Source organism: Acomys russatus, chromosome 14 (assembly GCF_903995435.1).
Source record: "Acomys russatus chromosome 14, mAcoRus1.1, whole genome shotgun sequence".
Taxonomy (NCBI): domain Eukaryota; kingdom Metazoa; phylum Chordata; class Mammalia; order Rodentia; family Muridae; genus Acomys; species Acomys russatus.
In genome coordinates this window covers 16138795-16165950 of record NC_067150.1, presented here as the reverse complement: position 1 = coordinate 16165950, position 27156 = coordinate 16138795, and the positions used below count along the sequence as shown (strand labels likewise).

The 27156-nt window shown below is 51.3% G+C and overlaps 1 protein-coding gene across 1 annotated transcript; it reads left to right on the top strand.

Annotated features, from left to right (window-relative positions):
• Kank2 (KN motif and ankyrin repeat domains 2) lies at nt 1-26402 on the top strand. Its single transcript, XM_051156795.1, has 11 exons — nt 1-167; nt 465-1688; nt 13204-13341; nt 13432-13534; nt 13966-14202; nt 18195-18282; nt 19277-19496; nt 21733-21875; nt 25396-25596; nt 25674-25812; nt 26356-26402. The coding sequence occupies exons 1-11, from the start codon at nt 131-133 to the stop codon at nt 26400-26402; spliced, it is 2577 nt and encodes an 858-aa protein (XP_051012752.1). The 5' UTR covers nt 1-130.
• Nucleotides 26403-27156: the final 754 nt, after the last annotated feature.

Below are 27156 nucleotides of genomic sequence, written 5' to 3'. Positions count from 1 at the left end.
CATCTCTTTCCTTCTCCCTGAAGACTGCTCCTGACTGTCAGCCTCTCTGCAGGTCAACCTCAGCTTGTGCTGCAGGCTGTCTGACTCACAGTTCCCTGAGTGACACCTGAGGAGCCACAGCAGAGAGAGAATGGCCCAGGTCCTGCATGTGCCTGCCCCATTCCCAGGTGAGGGGCAGGTGGGAGGGTGGGGGAAGGGAGAGGGTGCAACGCTGGAGGGCTTGAATGGGGAGGATACTCTGTAACCGGCAGGGGGAAGAGACAGCCCTAATGTGACAATTGGACTGCCCTAATGTGAGGAAGGACAGCTCTGTCAATGGCGTCAGTGGGTGACAGAGCCAGACGAGACCTCATTGATCTACTTGGGCTCCCAGCTCTAGCAGAAGCCACCTGTGTCCCTGGGCCATCTGCTGGGCAGAGAGGGTCCCAGCAGTACTTTAAGGCCTTGGCTTTTCCCCACTCCAGGAACTCCTGGCCAAGCCTCCCCTGCGGCCTTCCCCAGCAGGGAACCAGACCCGCCATACTCAGTGGAGACGCCCTATGGCTACCGCCTGGACCTGGACTTTCTTAAGTACGTGGATGACATTGAAAAGGGCCACACACTGCGTAGGGTGGCTGTGCAGCGCCGGCCACGCCTGGGTTCCCTGCCACGGGGCCCAGGCTCCTGGTGGACGTCCACAGAGTCGCTGTGCTCTGATGCCAGTGGGGACAGCCGGCACTCGGCCTACTCCTACTGTGGCCGCGGCTTCTACCCACAGTATGGAGCCTTGGAGACCCGCGGTGGCTCCAACCCACGCGTGGAGCGCACCTTGCTGGACGCGCGGCGCCGGCTGGAGGACCAGGCGGCCACCCCGTCAGGTGGCCTGGGATCCCTGACACCCAGTGCAGCAGGCTCCACCAGCTCCCTGGCAGGCGTGGGCCTACTGCCCCCCACACCTCGCAGCTCCGGCCTGTCCACCCCGGTGCCACCCAGCACTGGCCACCTGGCCCACGTGCGTGAGCAGATGGCAGGGGCCCTGCGCAAGCTGCGCCAGCTGGAGGAGCAGGTCAAGCTGATCCCGGTGCTCCAGGTCAAGCTGTCGGTGCTCCAGGAGGAGAAGAGACAGCTCACAGTGCAGCTGAAGAGCCAAAAGTTTCTAGGCCACCCCTCAGGGACACGGAGCAGGGGTGAGCTCTGCCTGGACCTTCCGGAGCCCCATGACAACCCTGCTGGCCTAGAGACCCGCTCGGTGGGCACCTGGGTCCGGGAGCGGGACTTGGGCGTCCCAGATGGTGAAGCCGCCTTGGTGGCTAAAGTGGCGGTGTTGGAGACCCAGCTCAAAAAAGCGCTGCAGGAGCTGCAGGCGGCTCAGACCCAGCAGGCCGACCTCCAGCCCCAGGCCTGGCCACCACCAGACACCCAGGTTCCTGTGGACCCCGTGCGAGTGGTGGAGGGTCCCCGGGAAGTAGAGGTAGCAGCCAGCACGGCAGCTGGGACCCCTGCACAGCGAGCCCAGAGTCTGGAACCCTACAGAGCAGGGCTGAAGGCCCTGGCCACATCTGGGGGGACAGAGAACACCCTCGTGTTCCGCAGCCATGAGGTGGTGGAGACCATGTGCCCGCATCCCACAGCTACTGCCAGCAACGTGCATACCGCCAAGAAGATCAGTATTACGGAACGGAGTAGCGTTGGCACAGCCAGGATCACAGGTGAGTGACTGTGGTCACGGAAGTCGTGGTAGGGCCCTTCCTTCATCCTCAGCCAACCAAGTGACTCCCACGTATCAAAGTGGGGGGCATTTCGTGGTGGACCTCAGAGCTGTAGGTATTGGGCAGAAAAGTTTGGTGTCTTGGGGCCTGAGGAGATGGCACAATTGGTAAAGTGCTTGCTGTACGTGAGGCCCAAATTCTGATACCCAGCACCCATGTTCAGAAAAAAGCCCATGCCCACTTGTAATCCCATTGTGGGGAGACAGAGGCAGGGAGATAATGGGGCCAGCTGGACTGGGTGACTTGGTGAGCTCCAGCCTGTGAGAGACCTTGTCTGAGACAAGACGGGCCCAGCAAGATGGCTGTCATTGAGTAAAGGCACCTTGCTGCCAAGCCAGGTGACCTGCATTCTATCCCTGGAGTCCACATGGTGGGAAAGCAGAACTGACCTTTGACCTCCACAGGTGTGCTGTGCCACATGTGTGCCCTGGCCACATAAGAAGGTAGACAGTGCCTAAAGAACAATGCCATCTGTTTGCCTCTGGCCTAAACATACACGCACAGACACATAATACACTCACGTGCATGCACACCACACTCACACACATACATGCACAAAGGAATTGAGCATCTAACATATCGCCTTGTTGTGTTGATGGTTAAATCATCCAGAACACTTGAGTTGTTTGGAGGTTGTTGTTGGTTTCATAGCAAAGTCCCTGAGTTGAATTAAGAAACGGCAGGAATCGGTGTTGGGCCGTGTACCCCCTAGACAGAGTGTGTTGTTTCTGGACAGCCTCAGGCGCAGCTGGATCCAGGCGCTCAGGAGTCACGTGGCGTCTCTCTAACTCATGGTTCTGTGGGACCTGGAGGTGGTGAAGGAATCTGGAGCTGAGGTGCGCTCTCTCTCTCCTTAGTTCACGTAACACCAGATAAAAACCCCAGGAGTAGCCAGCTCTCAATGGCAGAGCCAACCCGCATAGCTCTCACTGCCTGGCCATGAGCCCTGAGCGCGAAGGAGACCCTCCCAAGCCCAGTGGCCTTCGGAAGAGGAAGGGGTGCACCCGGAGGAAGTGCCGAGTCCTTGTGCCAGGAAGGGCTGTGTGTAGATCACCAGCTGCCCAGAAGCTGCCGGAATGATTCATAAGATTAGTGACAGCTGTTCTGCCTTGGCACAGGCCACGGGGTGCCAGCTGCTATGCTAAGTGTCTCACCAAGTGGGGCTGAGGAAGATGGGCCAGCAGCCAGGTACCCATGGTCCCATCACTGTTTCACCCCCTGCTGAGTGACACCACCTCCCTGGGCCTCCATTTTCCTCCCTGTGACATGCTCTAAAACAGATACACCCTTCCAGAACCCTAGGAGTGAATGCATACAGTAAGTGTTCAAGCAGTGCTTCTTGCTGCCTCTGATGACAGTCATGGGGTTGGCTGGTTTTGCCTGTGGTTGGTTGGTTTGGGACTTTGTTTTCTTTCCCCTCTGGGGTATTGAGACCGTCTTGCTGTGGTGTGCATTCCAGCCCCAAGCCCTTCCCTTCCGTTTTCTGTCTCTTTCTCTCCCTTCCCTCTCTCCCTGTCCCCTCCCATGTCCCCTCCTGAGTGCTGCGTATCAGGTATAAAGATACCTCGCCTGGCCTTGAACTCTCGATCCTCCCGCCTCAGCCCACTGAGTAGTTGGAATTACAGGGCATTTATTTATTCCATGTCCAACTTCAACTCTGCTTATAGCTGGGGAAACTGAGGCTTAGGGCAGGGAACCGCTGTGCCAGGGTCTGCACCCAGGGCCTATGGAACCCCACATCTCACCCCAGGTCAAATTAGTGGAAGCACTGCTGACACCAAGGGGCACAGGCTGCAGGGCGAGGGCCCAGCTGTGTTTTCTTGCCTCCCTGCTGTTCCTGGCCAGCTACGGAAACCACCCCTCTGTTCTGTGTCCATCCAAACACCCGGCCCTGAGGTTCTGGCCCCTGGCCAGGGGCCCGCCCAGCCCAGCCTTGGAATCTTTGAGAGGCACCCTCCATTCCAGACATGCCTCCTAGGGCAGTCATGGGGCCTCATGCTCACAGGACATTGAGACAACACTATGTTCACTGCCACCCCAAAAGTGGAAACTGCCACCCTGAAAGTTCTCCCTCATGTCTAACTGCACTCCCTCTTGCTGCAGCGAGCTTACATCTTGCCCTCACTTAGATGGAGCTGAAGTGTGTTGGTTTGTTTCATCTTGTTCAACAGATGTTTAGTGCTTAGTCTCACAGGCACTGGGGACACAGCAGGAGAGCAGACTTAGAAATGTCCCTTCAGATGGTTCAGCACGTAAAGGTGCTTGCCACCAAGTCTGAGTTTGATCTCTGACTCACATTTTGGTTGGTTGGTTGGTTTGGTTTGGTTTTTGGTTTCTTGAGACAGGGTTTCTCTGTGTAGCCTTGGCTGTTATGGATTTGTAGACCAGGCTAGCCTCAAACTCACAGAGATCTGCCTGTCTCTGCCTCCCTGAGAGCTGGGACTACAGGTATGTGCTACCATGTCCAGCTTGTTTGGGTTTTGAGATAGCGTCTGACTATGTAACCCTGGTTGGCTTGGAGCCATGGAGACCAGACTAGACTCCAGTTTACGAAGATCTACCTTCCTCTGCCTCCCGAGTGCTGGGATTGAAGGCATGTACCACTGTGCCTGACCCAGACACCCACATATTGGAAAGAACCAGCCACATACACACAAGTTGTCCTCTGACCCCCACACATGCACTAAGCCATGGCACACACACTCCCCTGCTAACTAAGTAAATACATAAATAAGTTTAATTTTTTTTAAGAGACAGAGTCTCATTATGTAGGCTAGGCTACTCTCAAATTCACAGAGATCCACCTGCCTCTGACTCTGGAGTGTTGGCATTAAAGATATGCACACCAGCCTGCCGAAAAATAAATGTAATTTTTTTTAAAACTCTGCAGAAAATATGCAAGAGACCCCAATAAACAAGTAAAGTAAAAAAGTATCCACATGAGAAATAATGTGTTCAGATCAAAAATGAGAGAAACAGGACCTGGTTCAGTGGTGCCTGTGACTAGAATCCCCCAGTGAGGGGGCTCAGGCGTGGCTCAGTGGTAGACCAGTTGTCTCTGTGAGGCCCTGGGTTCTGGCCCTAGTAGCCTAGCTTAGTGTGTGCAGCGGATGCTCCCAGCTAGCTCTAGGCTCTGTGGTGTCTTTTGGCTGAATATATCAGATGTGGTAGCACAAGCTTATAAGCCCAGCACGCAGGAAGCGGAAACAGGGAGATCACCTCAGCTTCAAGGCCGGCCAGCCTGGGCTACAGAGTGAGTCTCAAGACAAATGCGAACATCAGATGTGACAGGGAAGATACAGCCTTGTGGGCAAAGAAGCAATAAGAGGCGCTTGGCTAGGGCACAGCAGGATCAAAGGCCCTGGGATCAAGAAGGACTTGGGGTGGTGAAATCTAGAATAATCTAGAAGGTGGAGGACAAAGAGTTGAGGTGTTGAGGGAATCTAAGCATCTGAGGGCGAGTGCCACAGACTCTTCTCTGGTGACTCAGTGTTCATTTGCTGGGCTTGGTAAGACTGATGATCAGTCATGGTGGACTCTTTGGAGGAAGAGGTGGGGCCTGTGTTTCTCAGCAGAGCAGGAGTCTACTTTCTCCAGCTGCAGAGTTGGGGAAGCCGCCTCCACACAGACACATACCCAGGCTTGAGAGAGGTAGGCAGGATGGACCCCACTGACACTGCCCCACTCACCCAACAGTCTGCTATGAGCAGCCCTGTTGTGGTTTGACAGGCATCCCTGGGCTGGGGAGATGGCTCCGCTGCTACAGTGACCAGAACTGGATCCCCAGAACCCGTAGGAAAAATTTGTGGCAGCACACACAACATTAGTGCTGGAGAGGCCCAAGATGGGTGCATCCTGGAGCCTCGTTTGCCAGCCTAGTCTATTCTGCAAAGCCCAGGACAGTGAGAGATCTTGTCTTAAATAAACAAACCATCAAAACCTGCAAAAAAAAAACAAGGGCCGAATATAGAGGCAGCTCAATGGTTAGCACTTGCTGCTCTCACATTACAGAGGACCTGAGTTTGGTTCCCCAGGCATCCACGTTGGCCTTCTTCTCAGCCATCTGAAACCCCAGCTCCGAGGGATCATGACAGCGCGCTCTCTCTCTCTCTTTCTTTCTCCCCCCCTCTCCCTACACACACACACACACACACACACACACACTACAGTAGTGCTTACCTTTAATCCCAGCATTTAGGAGGCAGAGTTGGAGGCTAGCCTGGTCTACAGAGTGAGCTCCTGAAGCCTTGACTCAAGCAACAAGAAAGTGATTATTAGTGTATTTGTAGAAGGGTTGGAAAATGTAGAAAAATCTAGAATCCCAGAATCCACCTACTCCACCCAGGTGCAGCTGTTGTCTAGGTTGTTTTGTTTTGTTTTTCAGGTTTCTCTGTGTAGTCCTGGCTGTCCTGGGCTTGCTTTTGTAGACCAGGCTGGCTTCGAACTCACAGTGATCCACCTGCCTCTGCCTCTAAGAGTGCTGGGATTACAGGTGTGTTGCCACCATGCTCGGCTTTAGCTTTTTAGGTTTTTGTTTGCCTGTTGTTGTCGAGATAGAGCCCCAGTCGGTAATCCAGGCTGGCCTGGAACTCACGGCCATGCTTACATCCTCAGCTTCTCTGAGTGTTGGCACTGCAGGGGTGTGGAACCAGGCAGAGCTCCTGCCTTTGGCTTCTGTGCCTTTCATTTTATTATGTGATGCTGGGGATGGAACGCAGGCCTCACACATACTAGGCAAGCGCTCTGCCTGGGGCCATGCTCCAGCCCTACTTCTGAAAAAAAAAATTTTTTTTTCCAAGACAGGGTTTCTCTGTGTAGCCTTGGTTGGTCTGGACTCTCTTTGTAGACCAGCTGGCCTCAAACTCACAGAGATCCTCCTGCCTCTGCCTCCCGAGTGCTGGGATTAAAGGCGTGTGCCACCACGCCTGGCCCACTTCTGAATTTTCAATTTTTAGTTTAATGTATTTACTTACTTAGAGACAGTGTCTCAGGTAGGCCAGGATGGCCTTGAACTCCTGATTTCTAAGCTTCTACCCCTTGAGTGCTGGGATTGCAAGCCACCATGCCTGGTTTACGGGGTTCTGGGGATGGTACTTGGAGCATGCTCGGCATATGTACTACCACTGCACCCTTGGTTCTGTTTTCATGTTGTAGGAGTGTGTATTTGAGACAGTTCCGTTTTGTAGCCCAGGCTGCTCTTGTCTCCTGCCTCAGTCTCTCAGTCTGGCTTGCCAGAGCTGGGCTCTCAGACTTGAGCCACTACAGCCAGCCTGAATTTTTCCAGTGCATAAAAGAAAAGTATGTTTTTAATAACTGGCACCACAAAGCTGGTGGAAATTATTGTTTTGCTTGGTTTTATTTATTGTTTCAGCTGTGGTTGAACCCAGGGCCTCGTACATCCTGGACAAGCACTCTGCTATTGGGCCAAGGCCTCACCTCAGTACTTCTCATGTTTTTCTTTTGATTTTCCCAGCCACATAAATATGTAAAGGCTACTGAGCATGGTTGTACAGGTCTGTAGTTCCTGCACTTGGAAGATTGAGGCAGGAGGATTGCTGTGAGTTCTAAGGCTACATAGCAAGATGTCATCTCGATAAAGAAAGGAGGAAAGGGAAAGAAAGAAGGAAAGGAAAAGAAAGAAAAATTTAGAGTATAAATAGGCTGGGAAGCCGGGCGTGGTGGCACACACCTTTAATCCCAGCTTTTGGGAGGCAGATGCATGCGGATTGCTTTGAGTTCGAGGCCAGTCTGGTCTACAAAGCGAGTCCAGGACAGCCAAGGATACACAGAGAAACCCTGTCTCAAGAAAACCAAAACAAAACAAAACAAAAAAATTAGGCTGGGAACACACTGGCTGGGAGAGTGCTGGTTGAACATGGTGAAGCTCTGAATGCTGTCCCCAACATCACGCAGACCAGGGGCAGTGGTCGGGTGCCTGTCGTCATCCCACTGAGGAGGTGGGGGCAGGAGGATCAAGAGTTAAAGGGTGAAAAAAAAAAAAAGTAGAGCAGTGATAATGCACACCTTTAACCCCAGTACTCAGGAGGCAGAAGTAGGCGGACCTCTGAGTTTGAGGCTAGCCTGGTCTACAGAGTGAGCGCCAGGACAGCCAAGGCCACAGAGAAACCCTATTTCAGAGGGAAAAAAGGAAGGAAGGGAGTTCTTTTCGCTTTTCCCTTGTTTGCTCTGTTTTAAGACAAACTTAAAGGGCAGGCTGGGATACATAATACCCTGTCTCAAAAATATAAATAAAATAGAAATGTGGGCCGGAGAGATGGATCAGAAGCTAACAGGATCTCCTCCTTCCAGAGGACCTGTTTAGTTCCCAGCACCCGTGTCAGGCAGCTCATAACCACATGTAACTCTGGAGCCCTTGGAGCCTCCCCAGGCACCTGTATGTACACAGACACATGCACTTTTGATTTAAAAATAAAAATAAATCTTAGAAAACATATGCACATAGCTGTCCAACTGCACTGTTTACATAGTCTTTTGGGGGGGGTTGGTTTTGTTTTTTGTTTTTTGGTAGGTTTGTTTTGTTCTTTTTTTTTTTTTTTTTTTTTTTTTTGGCTTTGGTTTTTCCAGACAGGGTCTCTCGGTGTAGCACTGGCTGTCCTAGACTTGCTTTGTAGACCAGGCTGGCCACGAACTCACAGAGATGTGCCTGCCTCTGCCTCCCAAGTGCTGGGATTAAAGGCGTGTGCCACCACCATACAGCTGTTCACGTAGTCTTACCAAGTCAGTCTCACCTTTTTTTCAATTAAAGCTTTTATCCCATTCATTCTATATATTTCTCTTTTCTTCTGTTTTGTTTTTTAGCTGTCTGGATGGGGTCTTTCCCAGGTACTGCAGGCCGTCTCTGTCCCAAACTCCTGACCTCCTCCTCCTCCTCTTTCCTCCTCCTCCTCCTCCTTTTTTTGAGACAGAGTTTCTCTGTGAAGCCTTGGCTGTCCCAGACTCACTTTGTAGACTAAGCTGGCCTCGAACTCACAGCGATCCACCTGCCTCTGCCTCCCGAGTGCTGGGATTACAGGCGTGCGCCACCACTGCCCAGCCACTCCTGACCTTTCTTCATCTGCTACCCCAGTGCTGGGGTCACAGATGTTCACTTACATGCTTAGCCAACATACCTTATGTCCGTTTGAGTTACTCAAGGGCATACTTATTTATTGTGGGTATGTGTACGTGCACACACACGGGTGGATGTCAGAGCAGGCTTGGGGAGTCATCTGCCTCCTGTGGCATAGGTCCCAGCAATCAGACTTAGCATCTACTTAGCAGCAAGCTCCTTTATTGGCTGAGCCATCTCAGCAGCTCAGTGTTTTGCGTTTTGAAGATGATGTTTCTCTGTGCTACCCTGGCTGGCTACCAAGTAATCCTCCTGCCTCACCCTCCCCATTCCCTCGATCCTCAGGCATGCACCACCACCCCAGGCCTTCTGATCCCTTTTAATGACACTGCTGCACCCACCTTCAGCAGCTTATTCAGATATTTCATGTCCTTGAAAAACATGCCTTGTGCCTGCCTGATTTCCTTAAATGGTCTTGTTTTTCCGAAGAAGAAGATTCTCTCTCTGTTTCTTGTTTTTTCCACTTTAGTGTTTTTTCCTCCAATGCTGGGATCGGGCTGTGGGCATCCTGCAAGCCACGCCACTACACGCCTGTTCTTTTTTCGTTTTCACTATTTTATAACATCTATTGACTTTGTGGGGGTGGTGCCTGTGCCGCAGTTTATGTGTATGGAGGTTCCAGGGCAATTTGGGGGCATCTGTTCTGTTTCTCTGCGTTGTGGGTCCTGGGGACCAAACCGCAGGTCATCAGGCTTGGCAGCAAGCACGTCTATTGGCTGGGCCATCTTGCCAGTCTTCCTCTGACTGTTGGGGAGGGTTGTTTGTTTGTTTGTTTGTTTGTTTTTTGAGACAGGGTTTCTCTGTGTAGCCTTGGCTGTCATTTTATAGACCAGGGTGGCCTTGAACTCACAAGTGATCCACGCCTGCTTCTGCCTCTCTGAGTGCTGGGATTACAGGTATGCGCCACCACACCCAGCACGTCTGGCCATTTTTTTTTTTTTTTATATGCATTGATGTTTAGCCTGCATGCGTGTCTGTGTGAGGGTGTCAGTTCTTGGAGTTACAGATAAGTATTAGCTGCAATGTGGGTGCTGGAAATTGAACTCAGGACTTCTGGAAGAGCAGACAGTGCTCTTAACAACCGCTGAGCCATCTCTCCAGCCCACACCTGGCCATTTCTACAAGGGCTCTGGGAATCCGAATTTAGGCTGTTAGTTCTTGTGGCAAACCTTATGAGTCTTCACACCACCTAGGTGGCAGAGACAACAGGCCTGGAGAGGTGCATGTGTGTGCGCTTTATCTAAAGTTTATTATTATTCCTGTTCTTATTCTTAATCTTAAAATGGATAACATGTTTGGGGGGTAGGGCAAGAATTTGCCACAAGCCGGGCAGTGGTGGCACACACCTTTAATCCCAGCACTTGGGAGGCAGAGGTAGGCGTATCTCTGTGAGTTCTAGGCCAGCGTGGTCTACAAAGTGAGTCCAGGACAGCCAAGGCTACACAGAGAAACCCTGTCTCAAAAAAACAAAACAAAAGAATGTTGCCAAAGAAGGCATGTCTATGTCAAACGCCAGTCCTCACCGTCTGCCTTTTTTGAAGCAAGGTTTCTGTCTTGCTGCTAGTTCCCCAGGCTAGCCCAAGGGCTTCTGAGGATTTTTCTGCGTGCCTCCCATCTGAGGCTTCCGCTACTATGTGGAGCTTACACATAAGTCCACAGATGAACTCAGGTCCTCAGGCGAGCTCCCTTACCCACAGAGCTCTCCCTGCCCCCAGCACTTTAAATCCGGAGCTCTCAGTCAGGCATAGCGATGCCTGCCTGCCGTCCTAGCACTCAGGACTAAGGCAGGACAGTCCCCAGCACAAGGCCAGCCTGGGCTGTAGAGAGAGACCCCAAACAACAGAGAGAGAGCCTGAGGATGTAGTTCAGTTGGTAGAGCCTAGGCTCAGAACGCAGTTAGTTGTGGGTTCTATCCCAGAACTGGGGAGGTTAAGGGAGTGAGTTCAAGGCTAGCCTGGGCCACATGAGACCCTCCTTGCCTTTAAAAAGACAGTATGCAAGCCAGAGCCACAACTCAGATAAGAACACTTAGCTGGGCATGGTGGTGCACACCTGTAATCCCAGCACTGGAGAGGCAGGCAGAGGGAGATCGATGTGAGTTTGAGAGTTTGACGCCAGCCTGGTCTACAAAGCGAGTCCAGGACAGCCAAGGCCACAAAGAGAAACCCTGTCTCAAAAAATCAAAACGAAACAAAAAATCCTGCCCTATTATACACAACTGGGGTTTCCATCCCCAGCCCCACAAAAACAGTAATAGTAAGTAAATGAAAGAAAAAAATTAAATGAGAAGTTTGACACACTCAGCACTGGTTCCTGGCTCACACCGTGAATTCAATTCTGTGTCATCTGGGGTCACCACACCCTGGGCTATACTACTTTTGGACACATTTATAGCCGAGTGTCTCACCCCACCCAGTCCTGTCCACACTCAGCCTGTGTGGAGAAAGTACTTAAGTTCCTTGCAGAACTTGAGTAGCGCCCAGGAACTTCAGGAAGCAGTGAATTGCTTATGTTAGGGGGAAAAAAAAAAAAAAGTTACTGGTGGTAGCTCCTACCTTTAATCCTAGCACTTGGGAAACTGGGGCAGGCCATCTCTGAGTTTGAGGCCAGCCTTGTCTACATATGGGGTTTCAGGCCAGCCAGGGCTACATAAAGAGACCCTCTCTCCAAAAACAAAACATTGATATTTTTTGTTTAAATGGCCATTAAAGAGAGCAGCCATTCTTTGGCTCTTAGCCGGTGCTGTACCCACAGCAGGAAGCACATGCCGTAAAGAAGGAGGGATCAGGAGCAGCAGAGGCAGCAAGATGAAGTGGAAATTGCACTGTGAGTCCACACTTGAGGCTTGGGTACTGCAAGTCCTTGGAGACTGGGCCCAACATGTCACTTGTATCAGCGAGATGGCACACACCTTGGTTTCAACACGCAGGAGACAGAGGCAGGCTGCTGGCTCTGATTTTGATGCCAGCCCAGTCTACATAGTGAGTTCTAGACCAGCCAAAGTTACACAATGAGACCCTGTCTGAAAAAAACAAAGGCTGGAGAGCTGGGTGGGCAGTTAAGAGCACTGGCTGCTCTTCCAGAGGCCCAGGTTCAATTCCCAGCTCCCACATGGTGGCTCACACTAGCTTGTCGGTCGGCAGGACTGTGTGGCACACGGCCATCGTGACTCTTGGGTGGTTTGAGGAGTTGGTTGATGTACTACTGTGAGAGTCAGGATGTCCCTGGTGGTCCCAGAGGCATCTAACATGGCCTCCCACAGGCCTGGGATTGACCAGATAGGCCAGGCAGGTTCTGCCAAGCCTGGCTCTAGGATGACGGGTGACAGGTGCGTCGCCGTGTACTGCTTATCTGTGTGGATTCTGGAGTCAGCTCAGGCCCCCACACTCCCAAGCTAGCTGTCCCAACTAGCCATCTTCCTTAACCTTTGTGTGAGTTCTTTCTCTGTTTTGTTTGTTGAGACAAGGTCTCGAGGTGAAGTCCTGGCTGTCCTGGACTCACCTTATAGACCAGGCTGGCCTCAAACTCACAGAGATCCACCTGCCTCTGTCTCCCCAAATGCTGGGATCAAAGGCGTGGGCCACCAATGCCCAGCTATGGCCAAAACTTTAAAATTGCATGTATTTATTTGGTGGGTGAGGTGTGTTGTGTGGGGGTTCTAGGACAACTGGGGAGCTGGTTCTCTCCTTCCACCGTGTAGCTCCACGGCCCGTCCCTTGTTTCTGTGTCTGTGTACGTGCGTGTGTGTGTGTGTGTCTGTGTGCTGCGTGCCTCTGTGTCTGTGTCTTTGTGCTTAAATATTTATTGCTATTTATGTGAAAGGGATAGCCACAAAGGCCAGAAGAAGGCATCTGATCCCCAGGAGCTGAGGTGTCAGGCTGTGGTGAGGCACCTGGCATGGACACTGGGAACAGAATCCGGGTCCTCTGGAAGAGCAGTGCGTGCTCTTAACATGTGCTCAGCCATCTCTCCCACCACCGTCCAAGCCTCAGTTTTTCACTGTTTTTTGAGACTGACCTCACTCTCTAACCCAGACTGTCCTCCAGGTTGTAGTAATCCTCCTGCCTCCATTCCTGAGGCCTGGAATTGCAGGCATACTCCACCACCACACCTGGCTTTTGTGGTGCTGAGAGTGGAGCTCTAAGCAAGGGCTCTGCCGTCCAGCCCAGCATTGTCTGTACGTTTTAGAGACAAGATCTCACTCTGTAGCTCAGGCTTGTCCTCCTGCCTCTACCTACCCTAGAACAATAAGCCTGGACCTCCACACCAGGCTCTCCTCCGATTCCGCATCTCTTGTCACCCCAGGTGTTCCACAGTCTCCTACAGGGCCTTGCTCTTCCGGTCCACACCTGCCTGCAGCCTGCACCACGCAGCCTGAGAACCAAGCAGCTGCCCAGGACACTGCTGCCCGGGAGCCCACCAGACCAGCCGCATCGAGAGACTCGCAGGTGGCCGAGGCAGCAGGTAAACAGATGTGGGCGATGGAGACCGGCCCCTGGTCATCCAGAGTGGGCTCCGAGTCACGCGGTACTCACGCCGTGTGGTCTCTTTTAGGCGGAGTCTCTGTAGAAACACAGTCCCCCACAAAGAGGAAAGAGGACTCTGCAGACCCTGAGGTTCACCAGAGGAACCTCCAGTTTGTGGGAGTCAATGGCGGGTGAGTGGATCTCCGGTCCTTCCCACTGTGACACTGCAGGCAGGGGACGGGGCCTGAGCTTGCGGTGCTGCCGAGAGCCCCTCTCAGATAAGCCCATCACTGTTGATTCAAGTCAAAGCATAAGGGATAGAGGGTTGGGAAACTGAGGGAAAGCAATAGGTGCATCTGGCTGGGACCTGCCACCTGTGCCCCAGAAGAGCACTGCAGGTGCAGCGAGTCGGGCAGTGGAGGCTGAGTGACACTTGCAGTGTGGAAATGGAGGACCGTGGGCCCTCAAATCCCCCAGTGAGGGGCTGGGGTGTGGATTTCAGACACCTACTTGCTTAGCATGCAACTTGCCCTGCATCATCCCCAGTGCAGAATGTGGAGGAACAGAGGACCACAGAGGCACCCTCTGGTCCCCATCGGTGTCCTCCCCTGTCCCTCCTTAGGTATGAGTCTTCCTCGGAAGATTCCAGCACAGCAGAAAACTCCGAACACGAGAGCACAGAGAACGAAGGCCCCGAGTCACCGGCAAGGGTTCCGAGCACAGCCGAATGCCCACAGCTCAGGCCGCCAGGGACTGCCGTGGCCAAGACCAGTCTGAAGGAGTGCCAGCTCACCCAGGAATCCCAGCGTGTGCCTGCAGCTGAGGCAGCAGCAGGGCCCAACCCGGAGGAGGAAGTTCGGTCAGTTCTCTGGGTGGGATGGCTTCCGGTGAAGGGTGGATGACCTGCTGCTGTTGCCGCCTGGGACCTAACCCTCTAGGCCTCCTATCAGTCACTGACACTCTAGTCAGACAGAAGTCCTTGGTTCGGAGCATCTCACCTCACCTTCTGAAGGTTTTCCTTCCTTTTTGAGACAGGCCTTCGCCGGGCGTGGTGGCACACGCCTTTAATCCCAGCACTTGGGAGGCAGAGGTGGGCAGATCTCTGAGTTCAAGGCCAGCCTGGTCTACAAAGTCAGTCCAGGACAGCCAAGGCTACACAGAGAAACCCTGTCTCGAAAACAAACCAACAACAACAACAAAAAAGAGACAGGCTCTCACTTGGTAGCCTTGGCTGGCCTGGAACTCACTAAGCAGACCAGGCTAGCCTCAGACTCAGAGATCTGCCCACCTCTGCCTCATGCATACAGGTCATGTGTGTTCACATGTTTGTGGATACATGTGGGTATATGTACATGGGAAGGCTCTCGGTCAGTGTTTTTCATTTGTTGGTTTAGCTTTTAGTTTTTCGTGGGTATGGTGTGGGTGTGTGTACTGTATGCATGTGTTTGCACATGCGACCATGTTTTTGTGTCTGTGTGGTGTGGAGCATGTGTTTGTGTAGGTATATGTGCACATGTGTGTGCACATGGGGGAGGGGATCAAAACTGACATTTGGTGTCTTCATCCATCACTCTCCACCATATCTATTTTTTTTTAAATATTTTATTTAACTTTAATCTATGTACATTGGTGTGAGGGTGTCAGATCTTAGAGTTACAGACAGTTGTGAGCTGCCATGTGGTTGCTGGGAATTGAACCCCGGGTCCTTCGGAAGAGCAGGCAGTGCTCTTAACCACTGAGCCATCTCTCCAGCCCCCTCCACTGTATTGAGTCAGTCTCTCCCTGACCCCAGCTGACTGTCCAACACAGTGTAGCCGGATGGCTGCTCCTGCAGCCCGCCTGTGTCTCCCATGTGCTAGGGTTGCAGTTCCCTGCCACACTCACCTACCCGGAATTTCCGAGGGTTCTGGCAATGTGGGTTCCTGCCCTCATACCACCACCGCAAGCCCTTTTCCACTGAGCCGTTCTCCCGACCCCCTCCCTTTTTTATTTTGAGATGAGGTCTCATTAAGTTGCCCTGGCTAACCTGGAGCTCACTCTGTAGCTCAGGCTACCTTGAATTTGCAGTCCTACTGCCTCCAGTTCTGTAATGTTAGGATTACAAACACATGTAACCAGCCTAGTTTAGGGGGTGCTGGGGCTGGAACCCAGGGCCTCGTGCCTCATCCCCATCTCCAGCCCACTCCTTGTACTTTTTATGTAGAGTTGCTAATTTGCCCAGGCTAGCCTTCAATTCGCTTTAGGCCAGGCTAGGCCCGAACCTTCAGTAGTCTTGTCTCCACCTCCATGGAGCTGGGATTCCCGGTCAAGTCCACCAGCCCTAACAGTGAACTTGTCCTAGTGAGCTGGAAGCGAGCACAGAACACATGAAAACCATGTCTCAACAAATGGGGAGCGCGTCAGGGCAATGGCTCACCAGCTAGAAACATTAGCTGTGCTTCCAGAGGACCTGGGTTCGATTCTCAGCACCCATATGTGCTGTGAGACAGAACTTTTCCAGGGGAGACACAACACTCGACCCCAGATAGGGACCCCATGACAGACCAAAGCACAGATACCACCAAAGTCCAACTTGGTGAGTTCTGTTGGGGTTACTTACAGGAATATGGGTGAGGGGTTCCTCACAGGAGCAGACGTGACTCACAGACAGCTGCACCACCAAAGCCCACCCCAGCATGGGTGACAGCTCACAAAGCTGGGAACCTGGAGCTCACTGCACAGCCTGCGGGCAGCTCAGCAGGTTGAACAGTGTCGTTTCCGAGGGACTCTGGTCTAAACCTCTAACAGGCAGCTTTGGCTGGTGTCTGCTCGTCCAGGCAGCTGGACTGGCCTGAGTCTTCTTTGCAGCTCAGCTTCCAATCCTCTGAGAGGATTATGAGCCCTTACTGCTGACTGGCAGGAAGAGGCCAGGTGAATCTGGTCAGTTTCAGGGACTTCTTGAAGCCATTTTGAGCCATTTACCTTCCTGCTTTAGGAGTTTCCTGCAGGGTGGAATGTTTCAGTCTTGGAGGAAACTGTTAAACAGCAGTGTGACAGCTAACAATCACCTGTAACTCCAGTTCCAGGGAATCTAACACCCTCTCTGGCCTCTTCCAACAGGGCATACACAGTGCACATACAAACACACATGCAGGCAAAACCCCATACACATAAAATAAAAATGAATAAAGCTTTTTAAAAATAAATCTTTTTTTTTTTTAGTTTATAATCTGATAATAACATTTCTCCCTTCTTTTTCCTCCTTTTATACCCTCCCCTGTACACCATTCTGTTCTCTTTCAAATTCATGGCCTCTTATTTTTTTCAGTTACTTCATGCATATATGTATATAAATTATATTCCTAAATATAAACTGTTCAATCTGTATAATGCTACTACCTATATGCGTATTTTCAGGGTTGACCAAAAATAGATTAATCTTTAAAAAATAATAATGATACAATGGGCTGTGATGGCTCACACCTTTAATTCCAGCACTTTGGAGGCGGAGGCAGCCAGATCTCTAAGTTCAAGTCCAGCCTGGTCTACAGAGTGAGTTCCAGGACTACACAGAGAAACCCTATCTTGAACCCTCCCAAAAAGTAATAATAGTAATCATAATGATGATGATCAAATGAAGGGGCCCGTGTCAGGCAGCTCATGACTTCCTATAACTGCAGCTCCACGGCATGTTCTACTTCCGGCCCTCCACAGGAACCTGCAGTGAAGGGCACAGGCACATGCGTATATTAACATAAATGGGTTTTTCCAATTCTTTTTTATATTTGTTTATTTTGTTTTATGCATGAGTGTTTTGCCTGCATGTAGGTATATGCACCACACGCATGTCTGGTGCCCACAAAGGCCAGGCAGGATGCCCTGGGACAGGAGTTACAGTTGTGAGCCTTCGTGTGGGTGCCAGGATCCAAACCCAGGTCTTTTACCGGAACAAGTGCTCTGAACTGCTGAGCTATGTCTTCAGCCCTTAAACATAAATCTTAAAAAGTAATTAAGTGGGGTGTGGTGGCGCACATCTTTAATCCCAGCACTCGGGAGGCAAAGGCAGGCAGATCGCTGTAAGTTCAAAGCCAGCCTGGTCTAAAAAGAAAGTTCCAGGGCAGCCAGAGCTACACAGAGAAACCCTGTCTCAAAAAACAAAACAAGCTGGGTGTGGTGGCGTACACCTTTAATCTCAGAAAAACCCTGTTTTGAAAAACAAAACCAAAAAGTAAACAAAGGAGCTTGAGAGATGTCTCAACAGTTAAGAGCACTGGCTACTTTTCCAAAGACCCAGGTTCAATTCCCAGCACCCACATAGTAGCTCACAACTGTCCATTAGTTCCAGGGCATGTGACACCCTCACACAGACCTATATATAGACAAAAGACCAATACACATTGAAATCGATTTTTTTTTTCTTTTTCTTTTTTCTTTTTTTTTTTTTTTGTTTTTGTTTGTTTGTTTGTTTGTTTGTTTGTTTTTCAAGACAGGGTTTCGCTGTGTAACGGCTCTAGCTGTCCTAGAACTCACTCTGTAAACCAGGCTGGCCTTGAACTCACAGAGATCCCCCTACCTCTGCCTCCCAAGTGCTGGGATTAAAGCCGCCACCACTGGCTAAAATAAGATTTTGTTGTTTTTTTTTTTTAAATGCCGGGTAGTAATGATGCACACCTTTAATCCCAAAACTCAGGGGGCAGAGGCAGGCAGATCTCTGAGTTTGAGGCCAGCCTGGTCTACAGATGAATTCAGAGACAGAGTTACAAACAGAAACCCTGTCTCAAAAACAAAATAAAATAAAAAGCTGAAAAATAATAATAAGTAGCTTTTTAGAAAGCAAAGTAATGTAAGCTCGCTCCTCTTTGTTCCCGGCAGGATGGATCTGAGCCCCGACCTCATATCAGCCTGCTTGGCCCTGGAGAAGTACTTGGAGAATCCCAACGCCCTCACGGAGCGAGAACTGGTACAGAGGGTCCCAAGGGTGGCCCTCCATCCTCCCCTCCCCCTCAGGGTCTCTCTGCGCCTACTTAGTGAGGTCGAGTCACCCAGGGTGTAGCTTAGTAGTGGGTGGGGCCTGAGTCCTAGGATTGGTGGTGGTGTCCGCTGTTGCCTGGGACCAGCCTGGCTTCAGCTTCATATTTTGGGATGTTCCTGAGATGCCATACTTTTACTTTAGAGGCCATCTCTAACTCTCTAAGAGAGTCTGTGTGTGCACTGCATTCCAAGAGTCTTTTACCCCCAGTGAGTCAGAGCCTCCACTGTGGCTCGGCCAAGGGCAGCAGCGTTTTGTTTTTTGTTTTGTTGGTTTTTCCCGAGACAAGGTCTCTTTGTGTTAGCCTTGGCTGTCCTGGACTCGCTTTGTAGACCAGGCTAGCCTCAAACTCACAGCAATCCTCCTGCCTCTGCCTCCCAAGTGCTGGGATTAAAGGCATGCACTACCACGCCCAGTGCATTTTGTTTTCATCTTTCTCCTTGTGAGGTCTCATGTAGCACAGGCTGTCCTTGAACTACATTTGTGGTTGAGGATGACCCTGAACTCCTGACCCTCCTACCTCCGTCTCCCAAGTACTACGATGACAGGCCTGCACCATCTCACTGGATTTCCTTGTGTTTTGAGACAGGGTCTCTCTATATAGCTGTAACCTGGCTGTCCTGAAGCTGCTATGTAGATCAGGCTGGCCTCTAACTCACAGAGATCCTCCTGCCTCTGCCTCATGTTTTTGTTTTCAAACAAGTTCTCAGTATGTCACCCTGTTTGGCCTTGAACTCTAGATTTTCCTTTCTTGGGCTTCCAAGCATGGTTCAGACATGGGCAGACAAGTGCCACCTCGCCCGATCAGAGGAGCCACTGTGTCTGCTGCAGGCTGGGGCGTCTCACTTCTGTTCTAGGATCTTTGTGCAGAAGGGGATGGGTGTGTCTCTCTTCTCACTCCCCGCTCTTTGCCTTCTCTACCCAGAAAGTGGCTTATACCACAGTGCTTCAGGAATGGCTGCGCCTGGCCTGCCGCAGCGACGCACACCCTGAGCTTGTGCGGCGCCACCTGGTCACCTTCAGGGCCATGTCTACCCGGCTGCTGGACTATGTGGTCAACATCGCCGACAGCAATGGGAACACAGCACTGCACTACTCTGTGTCACACGGCAACTTCCCTGTGGTGCGGCAGTTGCTGGACAGCGGTGAGCCTCCAGGCAGGACCAGCCTGGTGGGGGAGAGGTGCCTTCACAGTCTGATGGGGGGGGCAATATACCTTCTAAGTGGGGTGAGGGAGAATGTGCCATTCATTAACAGATGAAGGAGGTTTTGCCCTCCCAGTCAGATGGAGGATGCTCTGTCTCCTAGTCTGATGGAGGAGTGTAGCCCACCCAGTTTGGTGGATCAGGCCCTTACAATGTGCTAGGAAGGCTCAGCTCAGTCTTCTCCTTGGAGGTATAATGAATTCAGACCTGGTACCTGTGTGATGGACACTCTGTTTCCAAAGCCCTTGTGTGAGAGATGGCTGTGGCCTCTGGGCAGGGGATTGGACGGTAGACAGGGTAGTCAGTCAGGCAAGAAGAAACCTGTCTTTCCTGGTGATGGAGAAGACCAGAAGCTCCCAGTGTCTGAGGGAGGCAGCGCCCATGGACTGACGGGGGCACGAGTGGACCAGCTGGAAGCCACTACTCCTGTTCTCAGTGACGTCAACCAGGGACCCCAGGGCTGGGAGAGGAGGCACAGGCTCCACCTTCTTAGACCCCTCACCTTCTGGTCAACAGTATGACTATAGCAGATGGGACTCCCCATTTGTGAGTAGAGCCCAATCTGGGGGGCTGTGGGGGCCCTTAGTTGTAAAGTGCTGTCCTTGCAAACATGAGGACCTGTTTACCCTCATGAGAAGCTGTGTGTGGGTGCAGGTGCCTGTGACCCCAGCACTGGGAAGGAAGACACGGGAGGATCCCTGGGGCTCCTTGGCAAGCTCCAGGAAAAAGAGAGACTGCCTGTAAAAAGAAAGAAAAGGGGGCTGGAGAAATGGCTCAGTAGTTAGAGCACTGTCTGCTCTTCTGAAGGACCTGGGCTCAAATCCCAGTACCCACATGGCAGCTCACAACTGTCTGTAATTCCAGTTCGAAGGGATCTGACACCCCCATACCAATGCACGTAAAGTAAAATTAAATAAATTATTTTTTAAAAAGAAAGACAGTGAAAAGAATGGTAGCTGGAGAAACGGCTCAGTGGCTAGTATTTTTCCTGCCAGCATGACTGTAGTTCAGGCTTCCAACACCCAAGTTTAAAAGAAAAAAAATAATTAAAAATGTAGGCGTGGAGGTATGTCCCTATAGCCCTTGGGACTGAGGCAGGGTGGAGACAGGGAGAGTCCCTGGATTTGCTGGCTGCCAGCTACAGTTCAGTGCCAGATCTTACCTCAAACATGAGATGATTAAGGAAGATGCCTGACACTGACCTTGGCCTCCACGTATATGCATATAAGTTTCTTAAGAAGGTGGGGGCATCAAAATGGCTCAGTGGGGAAGGACACTTGTTGCCAAGGCTGATGACCTGAGTTTGACCCCTGGGCCCACACGGTGGAGGGAGAGAACCAGCTGCTGCAGGCTCTCCTCTGACCTCCACAGGATGCCATGGTGGCTACCCCCACCCCAACTAAAGCTAAACGGATATAAAATGGTTCAGTGGTTAAAAGCAGGTACCACTCTGACGGAGGACCCAGCACCCACATCACGCAGCTTACAGCTGTCTGTAACTCTACTGTGACACCCGCTTCAGGACTCCAGGGCACTGGTGCTCTTATGCACACATATGTGCACATATACAACACAAAGTTAGAACGCAGTAAATCTCTTTTAAAATAATTTTTAAAGATTTATTTATGTATTATGTATACAATGTTCTGTCTGCAAGTATGTTTGCAGGCCAGAAGAGGGCACTAGATCTCATTCTAGGTGGTTGTGAGCCACCATGTGGTTGCTGGGAATAGGACTCGGGACCTTTGGAAGAGCAGACAGTGCTCTTAACCTCTGAGCCATCTCTCCAGTGTATTGAGACAGGGTTTCTCTGTGTTATCTTGACTGTCCTGGACTCACTTTGTAGACCAGGCTGGCCTTGAACTCACAGCCATCTGCCTGCCTGTGCCTCCTGAGTGCTGGGATTAAAGGTGTGCGCCACCATGCTCGGCAAAATAATATTTTTAAGAACAAGCAAACAAAACAAACCCAAACCCAGGCGGTGCCTGACTTCTGAAGACACTCTCTGGTCTCCACGGTGCACGAACGCATACATAGAGACCTACTAAGCTAGAGACCTACTAAGCTGGGCCTACACAGAGGGAGGGGCGTGATCCCCAGCGCTCAGTGTGGTGTGCCAGGCTTCAGTCTGGTCGCAGAGGCTCACCTGCACCCCGTCGCTCCCCTCCCCTCATAGGTGTCTGTCAGGTGGACAAGCTGAACCGTGCTGGCTACAGCCCCATCATGCTAACTGCGCTGGCCACCCTGAAGACCCAGGATGACGTTGAGACCATCCTTCAGCTCTTCCGGCTTGGAGACGTCAACGCGAAAGCCAGCCAGGTACGTGGCTGTGATGTGCCTTATTTGCCTAATTTATTTGTTAGTTGTGGACCTTGTGCCGTGGTACAAGCAAGGAGACCAGGGGCCACTTTCTTAGACTTAGTTCACTCTCTCTGTCATCTGGGCCCATGGACAGGTTTGGTGGCAAGTGCCTTGACCCAGTGAGTCACCTCACTCGCTCCCTAACCTCCTTTATTAACTCTGGGCCCTGGGCCAAGCCAGGTCATGAATATGTCCATGGGAACAGCGACCACTCTGCAGACAGGTGTTGAGACTCAGAGCAGCAGGATTGATTATTCAAAGCTCAAAGCAAGGAGTTGATCTCTGAACCTGAGTGGTTCAGCCTCAGAGCAAGCTCTGGGTAGCTGGCGGATGATGCATTTGTGCATGCATGCCTGCGTACCTGCATACGTGTGCGGTGTGGGTTGGGTGTCTGTGTGTCTGTGTAGGCTTTTTAAGACGTGTCTCTCACTGGGTGTAGTGACGCACACCTTCAATCCCAGCACTCGGGAGGCAGAAGCAGGCAGATTGCTGTGAGTTCGAGGCCAGCCTGGTCTACTAAGTGAGTCCAGGACAGCCAAAGCTACACAGAGAAACCCTGTCTTAAAAAAACAAAACAAAAAAAAAAACATGTCTCTCACTAAATCTAGGGTTCACCTAGACTGGCTATATAGGACCCTCCTGCCTCTGTCTCCCCAGTGTTAGGATCACAAGCTACACCAAGCCTGATGATACATGGGAATTTTTCTTGGGGTGGCAGACAGTTTACCTACTTAGCTACAAGGTGTCTCTACCTCCCTTTTTGAGGCAGTGTCTTCACAGTGTACCCCAGGCTGGCCTCCAACTCACAGAGATCCACCTGCTTCTGACTTCTGAGTGCTGCCATTAAAGGTGTGAACCATCATGCCTGGCCCCTTGGTTGGTATACCAGGCTAGCCTTGAACAGCTGTCCTTAAATTTAAGGACACCAGGCTGTCCTTGAATTTGCCTCTGCCAGCCGGGCGTGTTGGCACACGCCTGTAATCCCAGCACTCAGGAGACAGAGACAGGAGGATCACTGTGAGTTCGAGGCAAGCCTGGTCTACAGAGAGAGTCCAGGACAGCCAGGGCTACACAGAGAAACCCTGTCTCAAAAAACCAAAACCAAACAAACAAACCTGCCTCTGCCACCAAATGCTAGGACTATAGGCACAAGCCACCACATCCTGCTAAGCTTTATTATTTATTACTCTTAGAAGATTAAGGGTTGGACTGGAGAGATGGCTCAGCAGTTAAGAATACCTCTTCCAAAGGCCCTGAGTTCAATTCTCAGCAACCACATGGTGGCTCACGACCATCTATAATGAGATCTGGCGCCCTCTTCTGGTATTCAGGTGTACATGCAGGCAGAACACTGTATACATAATAATAGATAAATCTTTTTTTTTTTTTTTTTGGTTTTTCAAGACAGGGTTTCTCTGTGTAGCCTTGGCCATCCTGGACTCACTTTGTAGACCAGGCTGGCCTCGAACTCACAGCGATCCGCCTGCCTCTGCCTCCCAAGTGCTGGGATTAAAGGTGTGCGCCACCACGCCTGGCTCTAAATCTTTTTTTAAAAAAATAAGACTCTAAGGGTTAAACGTGAGGCCCCCACATATGCTAGGTAAGTGCCTTAGCACTGAGTTACAGCCACAGGGCCCGCCTCCCTCTTTTGTTTGTTTATTTATTTTGTTTTGTTGAGACAGGGTTTCTCTATGTAGACCAGGCTAGTCTCAAACTCACAGAGATCTGCCTTCTGCCTCCCTGAGTGCTGGGGTTACAAACATGTGCTATCTCGCCCAGAGTTCATCTTCTTTTTTTATTTTTATATTTTTGTAAGATTTACTTATTTTTGGTGGGCGGTGGTGGTGCAGCACGCCTTTAATCCCAGCACTTGGGAGGCAGAGGCAGGCGGATCGCTGTGAGTTCGAGGCCAGCCTGGTCTACAAAGCGAGTCCAGGACAGCCAAGGCCACACAGAGAGACCCTGTCTCAGGAAAAAATAATTTACTTATTTTTATTTGTTTGTTCACTTGTTTTGGTTTTATTTAGCTCTGGCTGGCCTGGAACTTGCTATGTAGACCAGGCTGTCCTGGAATTCAAAGAGACCTTCCTCCCTCTACCTCTTGAATGCAGGGATTAAAGGCATGTACCATGCTGGGTATGTTTTGCCTGCTTGTATGTGCACCATATTTGTGTTTGGAGGCCAAATAGGGCATTTGATTCCCTTCAGCTGAGCTACAGTGACCGAGAGCCTCAGTGTGGGTGCCGGCAACCGAACCTCTGCAGTGCTCTTTTTTTTTTTTTTTTTCCCCCCCTTTTTTTTTGAGACAAGGTCTCTCTGTGTTAGCCAGGGTTTCTCTGTGTAAAAGTCCTGGCTGTCCTGGAACTCTCTTTGTAGTCCAGGCTGGCCTCAGACTCACCACGATCCACCTGCCTCTGCCTCCCAAGTGCTGGGATTAAAGGTGTGTGCCACCACGCCCAGCATCACAGTGTCACTGATTAGATGCAATCTGAAGCAGGATCCCACTGAGTTAAGCTGGTCTGAACTGCCCCAGCACACCTTGGACAGACTAGTGGTTCCAGGCCCCAGCCTCTTCTCCTTTCCTCCCCCACTTCCCCTACTCTCTCTTCTGTCTACAGAGATGGCCTATAATGCAGTTAGGAGACAAAGAGTAATATCAGGGGTCAACGTCATCTTTAGCCATAACAAGTTCTGCAACAGCCAAAGCTAAGTGAGACCTGTGTAATAATAGATAAACTACGACTGATGGTGATGATGATGAAGAAAACCTTGAAGAAAAAAAAAAAGAAAACCTTGTACCCATTAGTACATTCTCTCTCCCTGGGCCCTGCTGGCTCTGGGCATGTCCTGTAAATCACGTTAAAACAGTTCTCCATCTGTGAATCAATGTATCCAGGAAGCCCCTTATCAATCAAGGGACTGAGACAGAAGGGTCACAGGTTCCTGTCCATCCTGGGGCTCTGCAGTGAGACTCTGCTACCCAAAACACACACACACACACCATCTATAATTTTGTGTGTGTGTGTCTGGCTATATACTCAAAGTTTTTACAAGTTAGAGTGTCAGTATTCTAAACAATGTCCCTTTTCATGCTTGAGTAGTATTCTGCCGTGTATCTTGACGTGGTTTGTTTTATCTGCTCATCCACTGGTGATCATCAATTTTTAACTGTTTGTTTGGGTATAATTAGTATATAGAAATGTATACAGATTTTGGTTGGGTATGCTTTTGTTTCTTCTTTTATTTATTTTGGCTACGTTTCCCTTAAGTTTACGCCTGTGAGTTGGGTAACTCATAGTAGGTGACCACACAGGACAGGGCCGGGAAAGCACTTCTGAGGAAGCCCAGTTTATGCTGAGATCTGGAGGAAGAGAAAGAGCCAGGGGAAGGAGGGGCCAACCCAGTCAGCGTCCGAGCACTTGGGACCAAGGGTATGGTGTCACCCGCCACTATACTGTAGTCCCGTCTGTTGTCCCAGGCAGGACAGACGGCCCTGATGCTGGCCGTGAGCCATGGGCGGGTGGATGTGGTGAAAGCGCTGCTGGACTGCGAGGCGGATGTCAACATTCAGGATGAGGATGGCTCCACGGCCCTAATGTGTGCCTGTGAGCATGGGCACAAGGAGATCACTGGGCTCCTGCTGGCGGTGCCTAACTGTGACATCTCTCTCACCGACCGAGTGAGTCCCCCACGCAGGTGCTCCCCAGGGAGGGCGGGTGACGCACAGGGCATCTCCTCAGCTGCGGTGCTTTGCAGGACGGGAGCACAGCCCTGATGGTGGCCCTGGATGCAGGGCAGAGTGAGATCGCATCCATGCTGTACTCACGCATGAACATTAAATGCTCGGTGAGTCCAGATCCCTGCACAGGAGGGCGGGGTTCGGAGGAGCTCTGGGGTAGGTAGCCCTGCCTGCCATCCAGGGTTGGGGAGACAGAGGGAGGGAGAAGGATGAGCCAGCTTGACCAGCCGGGCATGGTGGCGCACGCCTTTAATCCCAGCACTCGGGAGGCAGAGGCAGGCGGATCACTGTGTGTTCGAGGCCAGCCTGGTCTACAAAGTGAGTCCTGGATGGTCAAGGCTACACAGAGAAACCCTGTCTCGAAAAACCAAAAAAAAAAAGATAAGTATATTTGATTCTATTATGATCCTCCTGCAGCTGGGTGGTGAGTTTGAGGCAAGCCAGGACTGCATATACAACTGTACGTGTACATGGAGGAGAAGTGAGTGGGCCACTGCCTCAGTGCCTGGGGTCACATGACAGACTTTGTCAAGCCCCTCCAATCTACCTTCCCATGCCTTCTCTGCAAGGACAGGTGACAGTGCATCACTGTGTCTGGTGCCGTGGAAGGCAGGGCCTGCCCTTCCTCTGCATCCGCAGCAAACCTCCTCTGGGGGGATCTGAAAGTATTCCAAGAAAGAATTCTGCCTCTCGTTACAGTTCGCGCCCATGTCAGAGTACGAGAGTCCGGCTTCGTCTTCAGCTGAAGAGTAAACACGCGGAGGGCCTGTGAGTCCCCAAGGACCCACCAGCCATACGGCAAACCACCCTTCCCCCATCCCCCTGTCCCTCTCTGCCCTGAGCTTCTTCAGCCCCCTCTCCGTGGCAAACCCCCTCCACCGTCCCCGGGGGAGCCCTGACATCTCCCAGACTCCAGCACCCCTGGGTTCAAAGCCAGAAAGCCAAGCTGCAGTCTCCTCCCCAGTTGGCGCCAGTTGCTGCCGCCCGCGCGTGTGGGTTTCTTATGGCGAGCATGGAGAACAATCAGCCGGCAGTTACGGGAGGAGTGGGGGCAAGAGGGGAAATACTGTGTTCTTGAGTCATTGTTAGGGGAAGGGAGGGGCCAGAATATTCCAGTTGCTAAATTCGAATGTCACTGGAATGTTACAGTCTCCTTTGTCCTGACGTCACTACAGCAGGTCTCCACAAAGCCCGCTTAATGCCCTTTGTCGCCCCGGTTCATTGTCTCGTGTATAATGGGGTTTTGTCCACTGCCCTCCACCTCCTCCAGACAGCTTTCTTGGGGGGCTGGAGGGGCCCTCTTATGATTGCTCTCATTCTTGAGCTGCTCCCAGCGAAAAGCAGTGTTTTCATTTGTTTTTTTTTTTCCTTTCACTGTCTGTGTCACCCAACACACACACACACACACACACACACACACACACACACACACACACACACTTACATACAAGTCAGGGGGCTCATGGCCCTGCAGCTGATGGGTCCTGTGACTTGGAAATG

Coding starts and splice junctions, on each gene's coding strand:
- Kank2 (XM_051156795.1), top strand. CDS start 131: ATGGCCCAGGTCCTGCATGTGCCTGCCCCATTCCCAG. Junction 13,342..13,431: donor GCAGGTGGCCGAGGCAGCAG/GTAAACAGATGT, acceptor GGTCTCTTTTAG/GCGGAGTCTCTGTAGAAACA. Junction 14,203..18,194: donor AACCCGGAGGAGGAAGTTCG/GTCAGTTCTCTG, acceptor TGTTCCCGGCAG/GATGGATCTGAGCCCCGACC.